General features: G+C 40.1%; 1 protein-coding gene across 2 annotated transcripts in view; it reads left to right on the top strand.

Annotated features, from left to right (window-relative positions):
* Positions 1-23,490, top strand: part of LOC150078128 (mitochondrial carnitine/acylcarnitine carrier protein-like) — a 126,720-nt gene that overhangs the window by 13,643 nt on the left and 89,587 nt on the right. The window contains exon 1 of one of the 2 annotated variants that reach the window (XM_090384278.1): positions 14,159-14,368. The exons of the other annotated variant lie outside the window; for it this stretch is intronic. Coding sequence (XP_090240404.1) covers positions 14,270-14,368 — 99 coding nt within the window. The 5' untranslated portion in view covers positions 14,159-14,269. Of the gene's footprint in view, positions 1-14,158; positions 14,369-23,490 lie in introns of those variants that run through there. 2 annotated transcript variants of the gene reach the window in all.

The following is a 23,490-nucleotide window of genomic DNA, read 5'->3' as shown; positions in this document are numbered from 1 at the left end:
TTACTTGCTTACTTGGACGATTAAGGCTGCATAATTTCTGATTTTTTCTTGAAGGTATGAGAGGTGTGGGAAGGAGAGCCTCGAATCCAGGATGATACCCAGGTATTTTAGGGAAGTTACCAGCTTGATGGTTTTCCTTGTACCTTGATCTGAGGAGGCCTTGATATTTGTAGGGTGCCTTTGAGAAGTATGGATTATGTCTTCTGTGGAGAAATCCGGAGCTTGTGTAGAGTCGCCCAGTCCTGTAAGATCTGTAGTGCTTGATTTCCAGTGGCCTCGAGAGCTGCTCTGGTGTCCGCTGCGATGGGGATGGTAATATCTGTGAATGCTTGGATAGTAATAGATCCCAGATCCAGGCCAAGTAACTCATCAAGGACGATGTTCCAGAGGAACGGGCCGAGGACTAAACCCTGTGGGCAGCCTCTGTAGATAGATTTGGTGAGGAGATGGTGATCTTCCTGTTGGAAAGGTAACTTTGTATACACCTGTATAAGTTGGCTGGTATGCTTTTTTTTTTTTTTTTTTTTGGTAGTTGTTGGCGCATCGGCTTCTGTGGCCATAATGCACCTCCCCAGGGTTTTTTTTGCAGTACTTTGATCCAAGCCCGAGGCGGGATTCGAACCCGCGACCTTTGGGTTGCCAGGCAGGCACTTTGCCCGGTCGGCTGCTGGTATGCATGCCAGTCTTAGCCTGCGAAGAATGCTTGGCCACCAGAGCATGTCAAAGGCCCCGGCAAAGTCAATGGTTATGAGGAGAAAGTACTTGTAATTAGTGCTGGCTGCAGCTTGGGTTATTTGGTAGAGAGCATCCTCTGTGCAGCGTCCTGGGCGAAATCCATACTGTGAATTGGATTGTAGGCCAGCTTCAGTGTAGTGTGTTAGGAGTCTGGTATGGAGGAGGCGTTCAAGTACTTTCTCAATGTGGACAAGAGGGCAATTGGTCGGTATGAGTTAGGCTGTTCTGGAGGCTTCGATGGGTGTTTGGGTATTAACTTTAGTTCAGCTGTTTTCCAGCTTTCTGGGAAGGATCCCTGGGTTAGGCATTTATTGAATAGGTTAAGCAGAAATTGTGGATTTACCTGGGCGACCTTTTTTAGTATTTCTGGTTCAATGCGATCCAGTCCTGGGGACTTTTTATCCTTAATTTTGCCAAGGGCTTGCTCCAGTTCTTAAGTGTTAAATTCTTCCTCCACAGAGTCAATGTGGTAATTGTCATTATCTAGACAAATTTGCTGCTGTTGTGTTGTGAGATGATCGGCGTCGCTGATAAAGAGAGTGTCCAGATATTCATCATGGATTGCTCCCATGACGTTGTCATGATTCCTCGTGGTGTTATTGTGGAATGGACTACTTCTCCTCTTGGCAGTTTGTTGGTAGTAACTCGGTACACCACTCCCCAAGGGTTCGAGTTACCAGTGCTTTTAACCAGTCGCTCCCATGTAGTTCTTTTTCGCTGCCTGATCATGGAAGTGTATTGGTTCCTGGTCCTCTTGTAGTCTTCACGAAGGGCTTCCACGTCAGTAGCTGGCCACGAGGTGCGAGCTTTCTGAAAAGCTTTCCTCTTGTTATGAACAGTCCAGTGTAGGCGTTCGAGTTCATGAGACCACCATGGTACAGCACTTGGAAGAGGTTTTTTTCTTGGGCATAGATTGATTGCAGGAGAGGGTGACGATTTCAGTGACAAGCTTTTGATGCTGCTCGGGATTCAGGGAGAGGATATCAGAAGGGTGATCCATGATTGTTGACTGGAGAGAGGTGGTGAACAGCTCCCAGTTGGCTTTGCTGATGGCATAGCGGTTGATATCGTAGTGCGGAGTAGGAGTTGATTCTATATTTCTTGTGAGGCTGTATGTAATTGCTCTATGGTCGGAGGTGGTCCAGGCTTCATTGGCCTGCCACCCCGACACCTTACTTGAGATTGATCTTGTAGCAATTGTTATGTCTATTGTAGACTCCCACATATTACTGGAGAATGTTGGGAGGTTATTAGGCCTGTTTATTATGTTAAATGGTGAGGTGGCTAGAAAGTCTTCCAAAAGCCGCCCATTATGGCAACCAGGTCGGTCTGCTGTGAGGCTGTGCCAAACAGGAGAACGGCAGTTAACATCCGCCCCCAGGATGATTTTAGCGTTAGGTAGAGTAGTGGTAACAGTTCTTAGGTAGTCAATAGCTGGGCCGATGTCTTGACTGGGTCTACAATAGAGTGATATTAAATAGAAGGCACCTAAGGGGCCAATTACATGGGCAGACACTGCCCAACCTGTGCAGAGAAAAGAGATTTTGGTGACCATTATGTTCGGATTCCGGATGACTATGGCAGCCCAGGGAGTATCTTCATCTGCTTGAATTATTTTATATGTGAGAGGATAGCCTCTAACTTTCTTGGAGTGGGTGTATGGTTCTTGCAGTAGTAATATATCAATGTTTTCTTCATCTGCCCTTTTCCTTATTTCCACCGCTACTGCACGTGCTCGCTGAGCATTAAGTTGTATAAATTTAATAACACTGTTGTTGAATGGCTTAGGCCTCACTACCATAGTCGGTCTTCAGTTGTTGGTTTCGCTTTGCCTTGATGTAAATACGACATTTGCTGTCCCTGATTGAATGGGATGCATCCAGTTTTACTGCTTTGCAGCCCTTTTTGATGCCCTTTTTGGGAACAATGCCCACAGGTAGGATCCGTCTGTGTGCACGTGTGGGTGGTGTGTCCAAAACGACAGCATCTGAAGCATTTAGGAACAGCCACATGTTCCCTGAAGCGGTGGTTGCTCCAACCAATAAAGATCCTGTCTTGAAGTTTTAGCTGGTTCCACGCTTGTGGAGAGAGATCCACTACCCAATTGCAAAGGTTAGAGACTTTGATTTGGTGCAATATTTTGGTTTTATGTGCTCCTTGTCTCTTTTTTCTTGGGTCGAGTCTCGAATGTTCCTGTGTAAAATATCTTCAGTGATTCTGTCTTGAGTAATTTCCCCGTCCAAGTCAAAAATAAGAAGATGCAAGAAAGCAAGCTTATTCAGCATCAGCCAAAAAAAAAAAAAAAAAAAAACAACCCCACTCCCATTTTACCCATCCGTTCGTTCGAAATACCTGTCCAGTTGAGCTTTAAATTTGTTTAGGCTATCAACTTCATGTACCCGTTCCAACAACAAGTGATGGAAGTCGGTTCCACCAACCAACCACCCGCTGGCCAAAGGCAAATTTCCGCACAGCTATCCGACATCCTTCCTTCCTCAATTTGAATTTATGCCCTCTGAGGTGATTATTCTGAGCAAGATGAAGAATCCCATTGGCATTGAGCATGCTCAAACCATTCAAAGCCTTATACACCTCTATCAGATCACCTCGCCGGTGCCTAGTCACCAGACTCTGTAATTTGCAAAACTTAAGCCTTTCTTCGTAAGAGCAATCCTTTGTTCCATTCACTAATCTTGTTGCCCTTCTCTGTACTCGTTCCAGCAGCTCTACATCCTTCTTGAAATGAGGCCTCCAGACTTGTATACAGTACTCAAGATGTGGCCTAACCATTGCCTTATACAAGGGAATAATCACCTCCTTATCCCTGCTAGAAAAATTCCTGTATATCATTGACAAGACACCATGAGCTACTCTTGCAGCTCGTCTGCACTGCTCAGAGAACTTCATATCTGCCTGCACAATTACCCCCAGGTCCTTTTCATTCTCCACCACTGTCAGTGTAGTACCGCAGAGTTGATACGTTGCTCTGGGGTTACTGTTTCCCATATGTAGTACTTTACATTTGTCAATGTTAAACTTCATTTGCCACCTCTCAGCCCATCTGTTCAACCTTTCCAGATCCTGTTGCAGCAGCATAGCGTCAGTAGTGTCCTTACAACCCTGCCAACCTTTGTATCATTTGCAAACTTGGACATTAAACTTGATATCCCATCATCAATATCATTCATAAACACCGAAAACAACAACGGACCCAACACTGAACCCTGAGGAACTCCACTAATAACATTAGTCCACGTTGAGCAGTGTCCATTGATTACCACTCTCTGTCTTCTGCCACTCAACCATCCCCTTATCCATAGCAGCAATTTTCCTCCAATGCCACACTGCTCCAATTTGTGCAGCAGTCTTCCATGTGCAACAGTATCAAAAGCCTTTCTAAGATCCAAATATATAATATCAAAGTTATTCCCTGCATCCAATTCTTTTGTGACTACATCATTCTGTATATTAGGCTACATCATTCTGTATACTAGGTAGATGGTCATAATAATGTGACTGGACCCTGAGTAAAAAAATTATATTTAGGCCATCCGAATAATTAACTTCATCTGCTGTGCTGTGTCTTATGTCTGTTAATTGCGTGTGTTCTGTGGTCGATTTGTCTGTTTGCTGGACGAAAAACCCGAGATTCTGGGAGAAAACCTTGCTATCTATGCCTGAGACCGACTAACTCAGCCACGGAGTAAAAGCTCATTAAAGTTTCTCGCGTCATCGACGGGATTCGAACCCGAGCATTTTCCACCCGGTGTGGGGAGGACGGTGACGATATCACTGTGCTACGCGCGCAGACACTGAATAACATGGCTTTAGTCGCTGATGGTCCTAAACTCGTACTACTACAACAACAACACTGCTGTAGCACACTACGGACAGTGCCTCAACGCGGTTGCAGCGATTACATGGTGAATGAATCGGTAGTGAGCTAACAGACAGCTGCAGTGAGTTACAGTATTTAGCCGCTTTTCATTTTATTTTCATTTCATATTGTAACCAATTTCCATAACCTAAGTGTACACAAGTGTTATTATACACTAACATTCTATTAAGGTTAGGTTACCGAAATTTGCATAAGGAGAAACCCTCAGTTCAGAAATTCACTGTGTTGCCAATGCAGCGCACTATAGACATTCCCGTAGCGCAGTTTGCGGTGGCTATCGGCAGTGAGCTACAGACTGCCGTGTCCCAGTTTGTTGGCCCAGGTAGTAGCATGGGATGGCATTTTTGTTCCCTCCCCCCAGAAAATCGGAAAAAGAAAAAGTGCATTTTATGGTTACTGTTTTTCCACAAGAAGGAAAGTCATCCTATGAAGAAACACTGGCTCTAAAATGCACGCATTATATAAAAGTACGCTCATGCAGGATAACATGGTTACTGTTCATGGTTAACTCTCTGTAAATTTATGCACAGCCCATAATATAGTCAGGTAACTGAAAAAATACAGTGATAAATTATTCTCCTATGCTTATCTTTGGTGACACTCCAATTTCTAGGCAAGATGATATATCTCTTTTGGGGATTACCCTGAGTTCTAATCTGTCTTGGCACAAGCACATTACAAATATTGCTTCCTCTGCATCTAAAAAACTTCGTTTTCTCTTTTTCTCTCGGCGTTACTTTTCTTCCAAACAGCTGTTCACTCTGTACAAATCGCAAATCCACCCTACCATAGAATATTGTTCCCACATCTGGGGCGGTGCCCCAAAAACCTCTCTCAGGCTTCTTGATTCCACTCAGAAGAGGGCAGTTAGGTTGATTAATGATTCATCTCTAACAGAGTCTCTCCACTCGCTTTTTCATAGACGTACTGTTTCTGCTGCATGCCTCTTTTACAGATACTTCCATGGGCACTGTTCTTCTGAATTGGCTTCTATAATTCCCGCTCTCTCTCTCTCTCTCATTCAAAACAGTCCGAACACGTGCCGCCACCAGCCAACTTCCATTTACTGTCCAACTTTAAACTCACAGAACCAACTTTTCATCTTCCTCTTTTATTCATTCAACTGCCGTTTTCTGGAACAACCTTCCTTCATACGTATTTCCTGAAAATTACAGTCTACAGAAGTTCAGGTCTGATGTCAACAAATATCTTCTTTCGTCTTCTCAACCTCCAACCCAACCCAAGCACGGTACTAAGTACTATAGGTTCTAATACCTCTCGTGCTTGGGGTTTTCATAAAAAAAAAAAAAAAATTCGAATTTGTATACAAAACTTATTCATTTTGTATACAAGTGCTTTTATTTCTGAATTATTTTTTGAAAGGACTGGAACGTCTCTTTTTATATTCAGGAAGATTATAATTAAAGTGCTTAATTTCAACTGGCTGTAGGTGGTGGAAAACCGTTAATGAGGGAATGAATAATGGAAAGGCATTGTCCCATATATGGAAGTGGAAAATGCAAAAAAGTTCAATTTAAAAAGTTGGTACTAGGGCCGTTCAAAGGTACTTGGGGATTGGTTGCTACTCGTTTATTTTTCTTGAGACTGATAGCCTCCTCGACTGCCTCCCCCCTAGATCAAGCGCCTGGTGCGGTGCATCCAATGCACTCTTCCATTTGCATGGCCCTGGTTGACACAAATGGAAATTGGTGCTATGTGCAACAGAATGCAAATCTAGCCTAAACTGTGTCCTTTTCTGACTTTTCTGGGAGAATTTAAAAAAAAAACGAGGATGGTGAACGTGGCCTTGAAATAGTACTCCAGTGGTTTTAAACCGGGGCGCCGCGGCACACTAGTGTGCCGGAACAACATTCTTGGGGTACCGTATAATTTGGGTTTCAGTTACTTAAAGTTATTTTTATTATTATTTTTTAATTTGTATATTTATTTTAATTATAAAACGGTGTACGGTATCCATTGTACCGTATCTTTTTAATTTTGTGGTGATCTATAATTGATCTTTATTTAGTACTTCTATATAAAAAAAAAAATGTTATATAGGTATGTAGACATGTATAGTATCTTATGTAGGACGGCACCTGAACGAAAGTTCAACTCCGTCTTTGTACACTGTGATGGTTACAGAGCACTGTAACAGGCCAGAAATGTGTGTAACGTTATGTTCGTGCAGTGTGTGTGTTGTTGTGTTGTTTAGTTGTTTCTGGCCGTTTTGTCACCAGGCAGGCGATCACCTGGAAAGCCTGCCCAGTGTCCGTCTACACCACGGGGAGATAGGCCACAACTGCGCAAGAACCATGGCCAACCTCAACAGTCACGTACTGAATGTCCAAAGAGGGTTTGGAGCCATTCAAAAGAACCTCGCGCCAGCAAGCCGGCAACAGCGCGCGCGCACACACACACACACACACACACACACACACACACACACACACACACACACACACACACACACACACACACACACACACACACACACACTCCCAGGAGACAGAACAGCAGAAGACGAAGAAATAAGGATGAGAATAGCATAAAGTAAAAAAAAAAATAAATAAATAAATAAAATAAAATAAAAATAAATAATAGTACTAAAAAAAAAAAAAAAAAAAAGTAAAATAAAATCTTTATCCATTTCTTGCCCACATCTGTATGGAGTGCTGCCCAAAGTGGTCCACAAAGAGAAAAGGTGTATTGTCAAACAGGAGTTGTAATGTCATTCAAAAACAAGATCAGCAGGAACAAGTTCTAGATATAATTCTGAATTCTGTTAAACTGGAGTGGTGTCAGAAGTCTCTGGTAGATGACGGTATCACTGAGCAGAGGTTTAGTTGAAGAGAGTCTTGATAAAGGATGAGTCAGAGAAGTGCAGCATCTGTTAAAATCTTTGCGTGGTCTTGAAAGCCACAACAATTTTGTATATGACGTCATCAGGACGATGAGGCAGCGCACAGTTGTATTATGATTTATGATACATTTTCAGTTTCATTTCTTGAATTAACATTGAGGTTGAGAGCCTTCCTGCGATTAAAAGCAGCATTGCAGAAGGTTTGAAGGGCCTGGAAATTATTGACAGAAATGAGTAGCTTCTCACCTCCGGGACACAAGTTTGGTACTGTTGCCTTAAGAGCCGATCTTAGATCCTCGTAAATGGAGCATTCAAAAAGTACGTGAGGAGAGTCTTCCGGTAGCCCACATCGACAGGAGACTGTATTGGAAAGTCTGAATTGGTAGAGTTTTGCGTTAAGCGAACCATGCCCAGTTAGTATGTAGGAGGTAAACAGTGAGGGTGAAAACCATTTTCTGGTGGATGATGAGAGTAGTGCAGTTACGTCGGGAACGAAGTTTTTGGTGATAGCTCCTTTTTCGGTAGAATTCCATCTATTCTGCCAGGTATTCACTAACAAATTCCAGCATCTGGTTCGCTCAGTTTTGGGATCAGTCTGAGGGTTAACAATGATTCCCTGAAATTCCACAGAAATGCCTTTGCGGATGTAAAAGCAAAGCCCTCTAAACACAACATGCAAGTCAAGTGGTATGGTGCCTGCAAGAGTCTGTAAAGCTGGAGTTGATACTGTTCGGCAAACGTGAAGTAGGCTGAGGAGAAAGCAACGTTGAATAGTGGATAACTTGGTTTGTACTGTTTTGAGTGCAGTACGTCTAAACCAAAGGCTGGCAGCGTAGGTTGTAATTGGGATTATGGCAGCATTATAAAATAGATGTAGGGTTTTAGTGTTCAGTCCCCAGTCTTGTCTGGTAATTTGGAGCAGCATTGCGGTAAAACTCTTAACTTTGACAGACAGATGTTGAATATGCTCAGTAAAGGAAAAGCGGTCGTCGATGATGACTCCTAAAAATTTGGTGCTTCGGACAAGTGGAAGTGATTTCTTGTCAAGTTTTACAACTGGTGGTCTGGGATAGTCTAATTTGTGTTTAAAAATCATGATCTTCGATTTTGGTGGGGATAATTTTAATTTGTTCTTAGAGGACCAGGACGATAGTTCAAAGAGTACTTTATTGGCATAGAGTTCTAATTCAGATCTTGAGTTTCCATTCACTAAAATGATAATGTCATCTGCATACGCAAGCTGTTGCGCATTTTGAAATTCAGTCGTCCTAAGCAGCCAATCATCGAGAACTAGGTTCCAAATCAAGGGACCTAAAATTGATCCTTGGGGGCAACCACGGGAGACACATCTGTTAATCTTCGTGCTTTTAGTGATGACGGTGACGGTGCTATCAGCAAAATAGTTTCTAACAAGTTTATAAAGCTGAAGAGAGCAGTGATTGGAACGGAGTCTGCTGAGGGCACTTTCCCACCATAAATTATCAAAAGCTCCCTCAAAATCGATAAAGATTGCCATAACGTACTTGGAAGTGGAGCAGTCAATGAGGTGGTGGAGTTCTAATAAGGCGTCTTCGCATCCAAGCCCTTGCCTAAATCCGTATTGAAGAGAGGATGTGGAGCTTGTGGCTCCCTGCAGTGTGGTTATTTTATTGGCAATTAATCTCTCTAACACTTTTCCCAGGTGAGAGAGCAAGGCTATGGGGCGGTAGGATCTCGCATTATCTAGTGGCTTACCAGGTTTATGTAAAATCTTAAGAATGGCGTGTTTCCACGGTTTGGGAAACGTTCCAGTATTTAAGCAGTTGTTGAATAATTTAAGTAGAACTTTGGGCCTTAGGTCATAAAAGTGTTTGATAAATATGTTGTCAATCAGGTCATCGCCAGGACATTTGTTTGACTGAATTTTATTCAAGATTGAAGTAAGTTCTTCTGCAGTGAATGGACTTGTTTCTTCTAAAGGAAGGTATTTTTGGTTTAAATCACGAATAGATAGATGGTGTGAAGTGTCAATAGTGAGATCATCGTTAGGCAGCAGTTGGTCCAAGATAGCATTTATGGAGTCTGTTAATGTAATAGTTTCCATACTGTTGAAGGTAATGGAGTTAAAAATGTCACCCAAGATCATTTTATTTTTAGCAATTTGTTATATAGGTATATATATTAAAAGATCGAAAAACACTGTGTTAGGTATTTCTTTTTGCCTAGGGGTGCAGTTAAAAAATTACTGGGACACTAAGTGCGCCGTGAACCGAGAAAGTTTGGGAACCTCTGTAGCAGGGATAAGGAGGTGATTATTCCCTTGTATAAGGCAGTGGTCAGGCCACACCTTGAGTACTATATACAGGTCTGGAGGCCTCATTTCAAGAAGAATGTAAAGCTGCTCTAACGAGTACAGAGAAGGGCAACAAGATTAGTGAATGGAACAAAGGGTTGCTCTTACGAAGAAAGGGTTAAGTTTTGCAAATTACAGTGTCTGGAGACTAGACACCATCGAGGTGATCTGATAGAAGTGTATAAAGCCTTGAATGGTTTGAGCATGCTCAATGCCAATGGGATTCCTCCTTTTGCTCAGAATAATCACCTGAGAGGGCATAAATTCAAATTGAGGACAGACAGATGTAGGATAGATGTGTGAAAATTTGCCTTTAGCCGGTAGTTGGTTGGTGGAACAGACTTTTCTCCCTTGTTGTGGAAGTTGATAGCCTAAATAAATTTAAGGCTCAGCTGGATAGGTATTTCGAACGAACGGAGGGGTGAAATGGGAGTGGGTTTTTTTTTTTTTTTTTTTTTTTGGCTGATGCTGCATAAGCTTGGTTTCTTGGCTAATACTCCAAAAGAAAGATGGCGTTTTGCTGGAAAAGTTGCTTTTCCAGAACAGTAACTCCATCAGTTAAGAGATTAAGATGACCACTTTCCCAAAGCAGGCTGTGTAAAATGACAAGAAAATTTGAAGAAATGAATGACAACTGTTGCTCACAGAGGAGTACGTCTGCCAGTCACGATGACTATTGTTGAAGTGCCCGATGTTGCAGCATGAAATCAACATTCGTCCGTTAGTGCTGGAGCGGTTTCACGAAAACTTAACATTCCACGTGCAACATTAGTTTCAAAATTTTTTCAATGCATCATGTACACCGAAGAGCCAAATCATTATGACCAACGAGTCGTTATGCAAATCGATGAAACTGCAGGTTAACTGCGGCGCGTGCGCAAGTCGGGACACGGTATAAAAAACACCTGATACTGAGTTCCGTTAATCAGTGTTACTCTTGTTCTTCAGGTGGGAAAGGCAGCGGACTTACAAGCGAGTTTGACAAAGGCCAAATTGTAATGGCCAGACGACTGGGTCCGAAACGGCACTGCTGGTGGGATGCTCACGGTCAGCGGTGGTTAGTACCTACCGAAAGTGGTCCGAGGAGAAAAAACCCACGAACCGCCGGCGAGGTGTTGGACGACCACGGCTCCTCGATGCTTCAGGTGAACGAAGGCTTTCTCGGATGGTACGTGGCAACAGAAGGGCGACTGTGGCGCAACTCGCCAGTAATTGCAATGCTGGTGACGAGAGTAATGTGTCACAACATGCAGTACATCAAACCCTGCTGAAAATGAGGCAGTGTAGTCGTAGGCCACTCTGAGTGCCCATGTTAACCCTGGTTCTCCGGCGACAGCGCCTACAATGGGTACGTGAACATTGAAACTGTACCTTGATTGATTGGAAGAAGGTCGTCTGGTCCGATGAATCACATTTCGTATTGCACCATGTGGACGGCGGGGTAAAAAAAAAAAAATCAAATTATTATATTAGGGTTATCCGTAAATGATTACATAATCCCGTATTCGTGTCTGTAAATTGCGGATGTTCTCTGGTCGATTTGCCTGTTTTGCTGGACGAAAAAACCCCAGTTTCTGGGGGAAAAACTTTGCTATCTATGCCTGAAACCGACTAACTCAGCCACGGAGTGAAAAAAGCCCACTAAAGTTCCTCGTGTCATCGACGGGATTCGAACCCGGGCTTTTTTTCCACCCGTTGTGGTGAGGATGGTGACTATACCACTGTGCTACCGCTGGGGAAGTGATGGCGCCTGAATGCACAGTTTGAACTTTGGATGTCTACTAATGTTACTGAGTTCATCGCATCCAGCATGGAAATAGTCAAGGAATAGCAGTGGCATGAAGGTCATTTTGTAGTCAAGTTCTGCGTTCAAAAACAGCTTTTATGGTACGTGGGCTTCATCACAAATATTATCAATAATATTTGTGATGAAGCGAATTCTGAGGTGTTCATCGGTAGGGTTTTGGTATGTGACGTGTCCCAGTCCGCAGTAACGCGAAGGCGTATTCGCAAGTCGCAACGCCCATATTTATTAATTTCTGGTTAAACGGGCCATGGCTCATTAGTATAAAAGTGACATAGAGACCGAATGAAAACCAGAAATGAGGCTTTGGACTTATCGTGGCTACCCATGGTATTAACGTTTTTGAAATGGCTCCTTTGGTGGTTTCGTCCCAAGACTCCTGCCATTTTTGGCACACTTCTGTGATTATTTTGCGCCCTTGCTTGTGAACATTTGATAGGTCTAGTGAGAAGCCATAGATTTCACCTGGTATATATTTCTTTAGAAGTTGGAATAGGCTACGCCACAGGATTTCAAGGGTGAGGGGGGGGGGACCAGCAAGGACTTGGAGAGTGGGCGTACCGAGAGTACAGTATGCTTCCTGCATATAGTGGACACCAGTAGTCATCATATCTAGCATCTCAACACAATTAGTCATTATTATTATTATTATTAGACATATGGTGCAAGGAAGCCTGAGGCTTATGCTGCACTAGGCAAAAAAAAAAAAAAAAAATTCTGAAGTTACCCAGAGAGAGAGAAAAGTAGAATTGAATCACCAAGAAAGAGAAAAATGATGATATCCAGCTCAGGACCCTGGGTGTGCCAAGCCCATACTCACTATATCGAACACCTCAACATTGATACCTAGCAGTTCATTCAAACAGTACTTTACCATTGCATAATGTGCCAATTGCATCTGCTGGCATTTTTTGAAACTTTTAGTGCCCTTTCCATTTCCGCGTACGTTGGATGCTCTCCAACGCATGCGGAAAATTTTCATCTTTCTACTGTTAACATAGGAAAATGAAATTTGGCTGTAGGGGTTTTTTCCCACCAACAGCCAGCTGAAGTGACACACTTCAGCTGGCTGTTGAACCAAACACTTTCATAGCCAAACACTTTGGAATGCAGAATGCACAAGGCTCAGTTTTGTTCCCAACTATTTTTCCACTGCTTCCAGGCTTTGTACAGGAACGTCAATCGTATGCTTAGTTGGTGTATACTGTATTGTCATGCGTATGACCTAGTAGGTAGGTAATCATCATATAAGCAACAGAACTCCATTGTTCCACCTAGGCAAATTTGCCCATATGCACTAATGACTAAATATTTTTGAAAACTTACCATTCTTTATTTTTAGTGATCGATCACCACTATGATATTTAAGCCGAAAAATATCTTTACTCATTCTGTTAATTAGATGACTTACAATTTTTTACGGTCTTTAGCCTGTCGTCACATGAAATAAATTAATATTCCATGTGATTTCAGTTACCGCCCCTTCCTCGAGGAGGAAGACCTCTACTCGTTCAGAAGGTAAAAACTTTTAAAATAATAACTTACAATTGTCTGACTTTCAAAAGACTGATCTCACACTGAGTCTCTTCCCAAGAAAACTTTATACAATATTATATCAAAAACACCACAAGTCAAGCCCGCAACAATCGCCACAGTACCCACTCAGGCTGCGCATCCATGTTTACCGTCGAAAGAACTCTTCACTTCTCATAATCTGTTCGCTTTTGACTTAACTCCTTTGCCCTCTTATATTCGGGACACACTCGATCAACTGCAGTATGATCACTGGGCAATTTCTTACGCCAGCAATTAATGCAGCGAGGAGCTTTCTCCTTATTTGAACATTCTTTGTATGAGTGACCTTCTTCCGAACAGTACCCACAACATGCGCCACCTTTACAAAACTTAGCAATATGGCCATAAGTCATACACTTATAACACTGCGTAACAGTTACGATATCGCGGACGCGACAAGCAGACCAGTGAACAAACACTCTTCCAGCATCGTAGTAGGTAGGTAATACGGATCGTAGGACATCGTAGTAGGTAGGTAATACGGATTACTTGAAAGATCCCCACCCATCCCCAGCTGTGTCCTAGGGCAGCTGCCCTACATGCACCATAGGATTACATATAGGCCGCTACAACAAATTCGCTCGCGCACACTCAGTGACGTTTCATCACAAAATTTAGGTGAACGCTAGTTTTTTAATGTAATTTTCACTTTTCCTTTTAGGAAAAGAGAAAATCAGGGCCTAGCGGACCCAGTGCTAAAGGGTGTTAATCATCATGTAGCAGTAAAAAAAAGAAAAAAAAAAGAAACAAAGAAAGAAAGAAAAAAGGGCATTTTATTTATCATGTGGGAACCCTATCCCTTTTAGCCCCCATCATGGGACAATAGGCCACCGCACGCATGCACCAGTATTTCTGTTTTTCCGAATTTGAACAAGTGAATTTTATCGTTATCAAAAAGGGAAGTGGAATCAGCGCCAAATCCACGCAGCGGGTTTTAGCCGAGACTTCTCAGTCATGTGTATTTACTCAGTGTGGCGCTGTATTAATTCGCAATAAGCTTCCTATTAAAGTAGTATACCTGTAAACTCATTTTTATTTCCTGTTCAAGTTTACGTTTTTAAAATGCCTGAACCAAAAACTAGTCCTCTTAAGAACTTTTTTGCCGGTGGCTTTGGGGGAATGTGTTTGGTAGCTGCAGGCCATCCATTGGACACTATTAAGGTCAGTAAGTGGCATCACAAATTTTTGTGCACAAGTTTACGCGAAGATCAGTTTGATGTACATTAGGATCACTTTTTTTAATCGAAAAATATACAGCTGGTATTTTGATTAAAATGGGCAGTAACCGGGCTTGCCAGCTATGCATTATACATGTGCGGGAAGATAGTCACAACAGGTCCACTGCCATCGGGAGGGTGGGGGTTTCAGGCAGTTTTACTTTTTTATATTGAGTTTAAAAAATATATATGAACGCTGCAAAAATAAAATGTTGTTTTCGAGTATGTATTAATGGTTACTACGAACCCTTGCGGATACTCCAGTATTGCACTAAATATAAAAATATTTATTTTTTTATTTGCAAATACAGGATGATTATAAAATAAGTTCTGGATTTGAGGCCTTATATATTTTAAAGTGCTTATTTAAATGAGTTTAAAATTTGAGATATTCTTGTGTTTGGCATGGGCTTGAGATATGTTACATATGTGTATTTGAGATATGTATATTTATATAATTTTTTAATTCAATGCTTTGCCATCAGGCAGGATGGGGGGGGGAAGAAGTAGAAGGGAATCACCAAGAAAAAGAAGGATGATGATATCCAGCTCAGGATCCTGGGTGTGCCAAGTCCAAACTCACCAGATGTGAGCCTCTGGGATAATGTTTAAGGCACCGTTTTGGTGTTTTAAATAAACACCTGCTATGTTAATTTTCCATAGAATTTCACAGTTGTTTTGTATGGCAAGCTTTTTAAATGGAAGTTGGCCTTTAAGGCAGTAGGGTAAATATATTTTTTGGGTAACAGGACTGTTGTTACATAATAAGATCAAAATAATCTTTGATATTATTATCCAATAAAGTTTAAAAATTTCCCATTCTCAAATATTTTTTGTCATTTATTTCAAAATAGTTGATTGTGTGAAATCTGTACACTGATGCATCTGCTGCTCTAAAAATTTTGATGTACCCTCTGAAAGGTTAAAATTCACTTTGTGCCCACTGTGATTTTTTTTTTTTTTTTATGAAGTTTGTTTTAGTACATATAAAAATTTTTTATTAATAATATTCAGTTTACCAGAACAATATTACAAAGAAGTATTATCGAAATGAAAGTTAAAGTTTGCAGCTTCAGTGGAACATTCCGCTCATTTTCTCTTTGTCTCTTTCCCTTGTGAACACAATACAGAAAAAAAAAGTCCAGACATAACCTGTGTCAGCTTTCCAAACAAAAAAATACCTTCAAACCAAAATTAGCTCATATACACTGCTAAAATCAGATTCAAATTCACTTTCCTCAAAACATATTACTATCTGATTCATTTTTTATCTCCAAACAGGCACGCATTTGCTCCATAACAGAAAAACAAATGGTATGTTTCTGGAGTGTAATATGTCCCAATATAAAGTAGGTAATAGTGAGTGTGTGGGGAGAGGGGAAGTAATACAATTATTTCATTTTGTGTTTTTTTTTTTTTCGATTAAATTTTTATTACGGTTATCTGCGGCCATCTGCCAACCGTAATAAAGACCACTTTGAAATGCTTTAACACAGTTAGATTTACCTCAGGACATAATATTAAGCACTGCTTTAATGTATCATATTAGCAGTGGCAAATGATGCAAGAAAGCAAGCTTATACATCGTCAAAAAAAAAAAAAAAACTTCATGTCACCTATTCATTCCCTCCAACCACCCATGTATTCTGCAACTGTCCTTTCTCAGTTTGAATTTGAGCCCCTTCATGTGTGTGGTCTGAGCAAGAGGAAGAATCTCATCAGCATTGAGCTTACTCAATCCATTCAAAATCCTTAAACACCTCAATCAGCTCCCCTCACAGGTGCCTAGTCTCCAAACACTGCAATTTGCAGAACTGAAGCCTTTCTTGTTGCCCTTCTCTTTAGTGGTTTCAGCAGCCCCCACATCTTTCCTAAAATGAGATACTGGAAATGTTTTGGGATGTGTTGAGTTGAGGCACATAACAAAATATAGCAAATGACATAACTTTTCCAGGGGCTAAAGATCTCTTTAACTCATCAACTAATACTTTTTGAGTATACATTTTGTATGAAGATAACGTCTTGTTTCTTTTACAGACTAGGTGTGACCTGAGTTGATAACAACCTGTCATACTGTGCTGCCATGAAAGTACATGATTTTGGCTCTTAAGCCATCAGTTCTTCAAAAAAAAGTATAGACTGATGATGAAATTAGCAGTGAACCCACACCAAATTTGTGTTCATACTACCCAACAGAGTGAAGTGTGCTTCATCTGTCCAACAGGAATTGTTGGACCATTCCTCTTCCATTTCCAGCTTGGCAATAAATTATAGTTCAAATCAAAATGCATGTAGTAGTCTGCTTAAAAAACTTGAATTGAGAGATTTTATATGGAAATATGTCATGCATGACAGTATAGTGGTTTTACATTGTTACTTTTTTTAAAGGTTTGGGTTTAGATCTCTCAGAAACTGGAGGAATTTTTAAAGTCCTCTTCATTTGTGTCTTCAGTTGGCTGATCTGAAATGGAGGGAGATCTTCAGTTATCTGATTTGAAATCTCTCTTGTGAATCCACAGGAGAGAGCTCCACTCAATCCAGTTGATTTTCTTCCTTCACAACATGTAAGTTAGCCTTTGAATAAACACACACAAGCATAATTCATACCAAACAATATGAACTGGAGTATTATGACTATCACAGTATGCTAATACTCTGATAGTCAGAGTGTCAGAAATTTCCATGAAAAGAATGGAAAAAATGGGAGTCAAGAGCATTCCATACTATGAAAATAAGCATCACCAGTTTGAAATTTATTTGTTTTTTATGAGAACACTAGCAAAGTAGTCCATTTGAATAGAAATAGGAAGTGATAAAAAAAACTTGTATAAGCTTGCTTTATACAGCAAGAGCCAAAAAAAAAAAAAAAAAATCCTTCCCACATCATTGTCATTCCTCTCTAATAATTTGTTTAACCCTTCCTTATATTTAGTAGTATGCCTTTTTGATTTCTGCTGTTTACTGCAACAATTTACAAGACAAGGTCATCTTTTATGCAGTTTTTTTCCCTCTCTCTAACTTGTGTTCTCAGATTGTTTATGGAATTTCTCAGGTTTACTGGAATACCAATCACGATAGCATTTGAGTGAAATCGTATACAAGGTATTAGTAGTGGTAAATGATGCAAGGAAGCAAGCTTATACAGCATCAGCCAAAAAAAAAAAAACCTACCCACATAATCTGTCCATTTACTATAATAATTTGTCTAATTCTTTTTTAAATTTATTCCAACTATCCACTTCTACTACTACACTAGATGGTAGTTTGTTCCAGCAATCAGTTACTCTCTGGCTTTCAGCCAGAGACTAACTGATTGTTGGAATTTTTGCACATCTGTCCTGCTGTCATCTTTCTTCAATTTAAGTTGGTCTCCTTATGTGACATGTGGTGCCTAAGAAAGAGTAAGAATACCAGCAGCAGCATTTAGTTACTTAATCCAGTTAAAGCCTTAGCTTCAGTCAGGTCTCCTTACAGGTGTCTATTTTCCAAGTGGTGTGATGTGCAGAACCTTTTCATGAAAAAGGTGTACTCTTTCATGGTAAAAGTACACCTCCATCTCCTTATCAATCTGATTTGCTATTGAGGCTTCCAGACCTGTACACAATTCTCAAGGTGTAGCCTAACCATTGCCTTATACAATGGGATAATCAGCTCATACTATCTGACAAAATTCCAGTATAGCATTGACAGAACACCCCCCCCTTCATGAGCTCTCCTAGTAGATTGTCTGCACTGTTCAAAATATAAGGAAGGGTGAAACAAATTATTAAGAGTGGAATGATAATGATGTGGATAGGATTGTTTTTTTTTGGCTTATGCTGTATAAAGCAAGCTTATACAAGCTTTTTTTTTCATCACTTCCTGTTTCTATTCAAATGGACTACGTTGCTAATGCTCTCATAAAAAGCAAATCAATCTCAAACTGGAGATGCTTATTTTCATAGTATGGAATGCTCTCAACTCCCATTTTTTTGCATTCTTTTCTTGGAAATTTTTGACACTGACTATCAGAGTATTGGCATACTGTGATAAGCATAATACTCCAGTTCGTATTGTTTGGTGTGATAGAACATTGACAGAAACCATGGGCTGTCCTAGCAGATTGTCTGCACTGTTCAGAGCTCTTCATGAGGACAGCAACTACCCCTAAATCTTTTTTTTTTTATTCCCCACCACCTTGAGTGTGGTTCCACCTAATTGGTGTGTTATTCTGGTATTACTGCTGCCCATATGAAGTAACTCCAACCTATGTTGAGGAGGCTTCCATCCTGCAGTGGATTGATAATGGCTGCACTTTACCTTTTTTTTTTTTTTTCATAAGAAGTACCATGCTCAAGTTCCACTTCTCATCCCCAGCCGTAATTTTTCTGGGTCTTGCTACTGCAGTAGTATGCGTTGCATCCCATAATTAATCGCAATGTCATCCTTTGTATTATCTGTGTAATGAGACAAACTTTATATGCTTTCAACATCATTATTAAATATAGGCAGTTTTCGCTTTACGAGTTCCTGGGTTTACGATTTTTTTTTCTTCCCAAGTATCAAGTATCAAAAAAAACCAAAAAGGTGAACATTAATTGCAAAATATGAATGTTAAACATTCATAAATACCGCATTTTAAACCACACATGTAGTTATACAATAGTGTACTCCGCTTTACAATATTAATCCATTACCATCGCATTGCAAAAATATAGTAATGTGAACCCAATAACACATTGTTTTTTGGTAATTCATTCCACGACCTCGGAAGTTCAAATTTTTGCTATTTAACTCCCTAAAAGGTCATTTTTATAGTATAAATTGTATTAGTTACCAATTCAAATCATTAAACATGCTACGCTTTCGTCATTATCATATGTTCTGTTATAAGAACCAATTTTGAATGGCTTTGTGATATTTTTCTAAAGCACATTTTTGGAAGTCACGACCATAAACAATAAAAACAATTTGCACGTTCTGGTTTATTGGGCTTTTCTGTTACGGCAAGCAATTATAAACAGGTAGTAAACTTGATGTTATTGCATTTGTGGAAATACCAAAAGCTGGAATTGTGTGGGTTTTTACGTTATTATGCTGAAATGTGTTTCCCCTTTACTGAAATCTTCAATCATATAAAAAACATAAATTTTCAGAATCTTCCCTTCATTCCTTTTTTTTTTTAAGCTTCATAAACTTGTTACTCCACGCAAATCGTGTTACTTGCAATTTGTGCATTCCGTTAAAAAATGCTTATGCATGCTATTGAAATTTATAAAGAAAAGAGAAGATTACTTGGAAATAAACACCTCTTGAAGCATTTCTGAAGAAAACGACTCCTTGTGCAACAAACCAACGAGTGCTGAGCCAATAATGAGGGTCAATGAGTGTGCATTTAGTCGATGATGAAGAATAAATATTCTTTAACATTTGTAAGTCATAAATAATTTCTCTAATGTTATAATTTGTTTGATTTTACAGGCTGTTTTCATTTCTTTGGATAAATCAATCATTGTTTAAACATAAACTAATTAGCTAACTAATTTCGTTGTTAATAATGTAACCCCTATTTTTAACATTGTCTATGAGAAATAAATTCCTGCTTTACAAGTTTTCGCTAGGAACGAACTCATAAAATCAAGAACTACCTGTACTGAAAACAGTAAGGGGCCCATCACTGAACTATGAGGTACTCCACTAATAATAATATTAGTGGGGTTGCCATTGGTTGGCTGAGACTGCTTTATGTAATAAATATCAAAATATCAATCCACTAATAATATTAATCAAAGCCCATCCACTCAATCATCCTTTATCAACAGCAATAACTTTTCTCCAATGCCATACTGCTCCAATTTATACAGTAGTCTTTCATGTAGAACTGTATTAAAAGCTTTACTGAAGTATATGATGTATTAAAAGCCCACATGGTAGTCTTGTCAATCAATTCGACCTTGCAGAGATTGTACAAGGCTCAAGGGGTAGAATTTTTTTCAGCCTGGTCTGTGCGTGTTGACAGGAGAGACTGCTTCTACAGGGATGAGGTACACTTAAATAGAAAGGGTGCAAGAATATTTGCTGAAGCTATCAAGGCAGTGTTAGATGGGTCAGAAAACTGCTAGTTTGGGGGGGGGGATAGGAAGACTAAAAAGTTAGCAGCCACAGGCAGAGGCAAATGTGATTCTTGCACTGCTTCTATTGGAATGAGCAGCAGAATGGAAAGCAAGGCAATGGAGATTTCTAGGCATAGTGGAACAAATAAATACATGGGCTGTGTTAGGGTAACTAAGAGTAGAAACAGGTGCATGTATTCTTGCATGTACAATAATGCTAGGAGTATAGTTAATAAATTTGATGAGCTTGAAATGCTAGTCAAGACATCAAAGGCAGATATTGTTGGGATATCAGAGATGTGGTATCACACAGATATAAACAGTGCAGAATTGGAATTTGGGGATTACAATGTGTACAGAAAGGATAGACAGGATAGGAAGGGAGGAGGGGTTATGCTATTAGTTAAGAAGCACATAAAATCTAAGGAAGTGCATTCAATTGATGTTGGTGGACAATGCAATGTTTAGTCTGTTTGGTGTGACATAAGCACTGGGAAAGGAAAAATGAGAGTGGGTGTGTGTTATAGGCCTAATAAATCTGATGAGTATAATGAGCAATTGCTCAGAGAAATAGTGGGCCAGTAAATCAGAATGTCTAATAATGGGGGATTTTAACTTTCCAGATATTGACTGGAACTTGTGGATTGGCCACTCGCACACGAGCAAGACTTTTTTGGATTTATTGGATGACTGTTTTCTACAGCAGAATGTTCGACAGGCAACCAGAGGGAGTAATACTCTTTATCTGATTATCAGCAGTGATTATTCATGCATTAAGAATTTACAGATAAAGAAACCACTGGGTGACAGTGATAACAATGTACTGATATGCCTCCTAGTGGTTCCTTTATCTGAAAATTCTTAATGTGGGAATAATCACTGTTGATAACCATATCAAGAGTATTACACTCTCTGATTGCTTGTCTCGAACATGCTGCTGTAGAAAACAGTCATCCAGTAAATCCACAAAAGTCTTTCTATTGTGCATGTGACCAATCCAAAAGTTCCAATCACTATCTGGGAAATTAAAATCCCCCAATATAATACAGTCTGATTTACTGGCCCAATCTATTTCTCTGTACAATTGCTTGTCATACTCATTAGAGCCATTAGGCCTATAACATACTCCAACTCTCATTTTTGATTTCCCAGTGCTCATGTCACACCAACCAGTTCAACATTGCACCGTCCATCTATGTCAACTGGATGCACTTACTTAGATTTTATGATTTGCTTAATTAACAGCATAATCCCTCCTCCCATCCTATCCAGTCTGGCCTTTCTATACACATTGTACTCCCCAAATTCCAATTCTGTATTCCTTATATCTTTGCGACACCACATCTCTGATATCCCAACAATATCCACCTTTGATGTCTTGACTAGCACTTCAAATTTATCAACTATACCTCTAGCATTGGTGTACATGCAATTATACATGCACCTATTCTTATTCTTAGTTACCCTAACACAGCCCATGTATTTAATTGTTTCATGATGACTCCCACCAGTCCTCGAAACCTCAGCACCCTGCCCTCCAGACCACTGCTCATTCTAATAGAAGTGCAGCTACTTTTAACCATTTAGTCTGTGAATCCCCTCAAGCTAGCAGTTTTCTGACCCACCTGATGCTGCCTTGATTGCATCAGCAAATGCTCTTAAACCCCTTCTTATTAAGTGTGTCCCATTCTAGAAGTGGGCTCCTGTTAGCAAGCATAGACCACAACGAAAAAAATTCTACCCATGAGACTTGCACAATCTCTCCAGGACCAAATTGATTGATAAGGCTCTCATCATGTACTCCTATTGTGTCTTGGCAGAATTGCAGACACTTCAAATATAACCCTAACTCACGACTTTTTTTCAACATTATCCTGTACTTGATAAGTAAATCTGCAGATCTCTTACTCTTAAAGTCATTAATGTGAATGTGTACAACAGTATCACTCTTTGTGGCTTTAAAAGATTTAAATCTGCTCTACAAGATCAACTTTGGCCTCTGGCAGACATACCCTGGTCGTATTCCACCTATCCTTTTTACACAATATATTACCCATCTCCCAGAGTAAACAGCAATAACTAACTTCTGTGGAACCACCGCATTCTGCCTTGGAGATTGCCGCTTTCTCCTCTGAGTCGCAGCTCCTACTTCGTGCCTGTTGCTTTGCTGTTCTAGTGATATTGAATGATATCACTAGGGGCATGATATTGAATATTGATTAATAATCCGGTCAACCCTTCCCTACCTTTTCCATCATGCAGTATGATTGATGACTTTTGAGGTTATGATGAACATCGTGGTGAGATCCAATATTCCTTACATTTTGAGAGTACAGCTCTAAAACAGTGTTCGCAGGCTGGCCACTAGTTAGTACACTGGACTGAACCTAATGATAACTCTCTAGAAGGCTTCCGGATCAGCTAATGTATAATCTTGCTACCTCTATTCTGCCAGATAGTGACTGGAGGGAGTCCAAGTAGTGTGTATGCGGGGAGCATTGTCGACGCCACGTTATGTCAAGGATCTGGGTATATTCTTACCATGTGTATGCCATATCCAAAAATTTCATTACTTCCTACAGCATGTCCCACCCACTTTTTCTTACTATTGAATACACCATGAATTGTCAAACTAATAGAGCAAGCATATCTGCTAAAAGATCTAAACCTCCCAAGCACTTCCTGATTCATTTCACAAATATACGTGTTCTCAATTCTAATCTTAACGATTTCCATTTCCACTTGCAGTCTGCCAAACCCCATGTACTTTTTCTGACAGAATCTCAGTTATCAGTTGATTCAACTACTGCTCATCTCAGATGCCCAAATTATTCGCTATATGATTCCTTTCGCCTCAAAGGTGGTACTTGTGCATATATCTGTTTTGATATTCCCTGTCAGAGACTTGGCAATTTGGAATCTACTCTCTTTGATCTTCTCTGGCTTAAAATCTTTCTACCTCATTGTGTAAAAT

The sequence above is a fragment of the Mastigoproctus giganteus genome, chromosome 11 (genome assembly GCF_048544385.1).
Source record: "Mastigoproctus giganteus isolate SK-2022 chromosome 11, ASM4854438v1, whole genome shotgun sequence".
Classification (NCBI taxonomy): Eukaryota; Metazoa; Arthropoda; class Arachnida; order Uropygi; family Thelyphonidae; genus Mastigoproctus; species Mastigoproctus giganteus.
The sequence above is the reverse complement of the archived record's forward strand: the minus strand, read 5'-3'. Positions and strand labels throughout refer to the sequence as shown.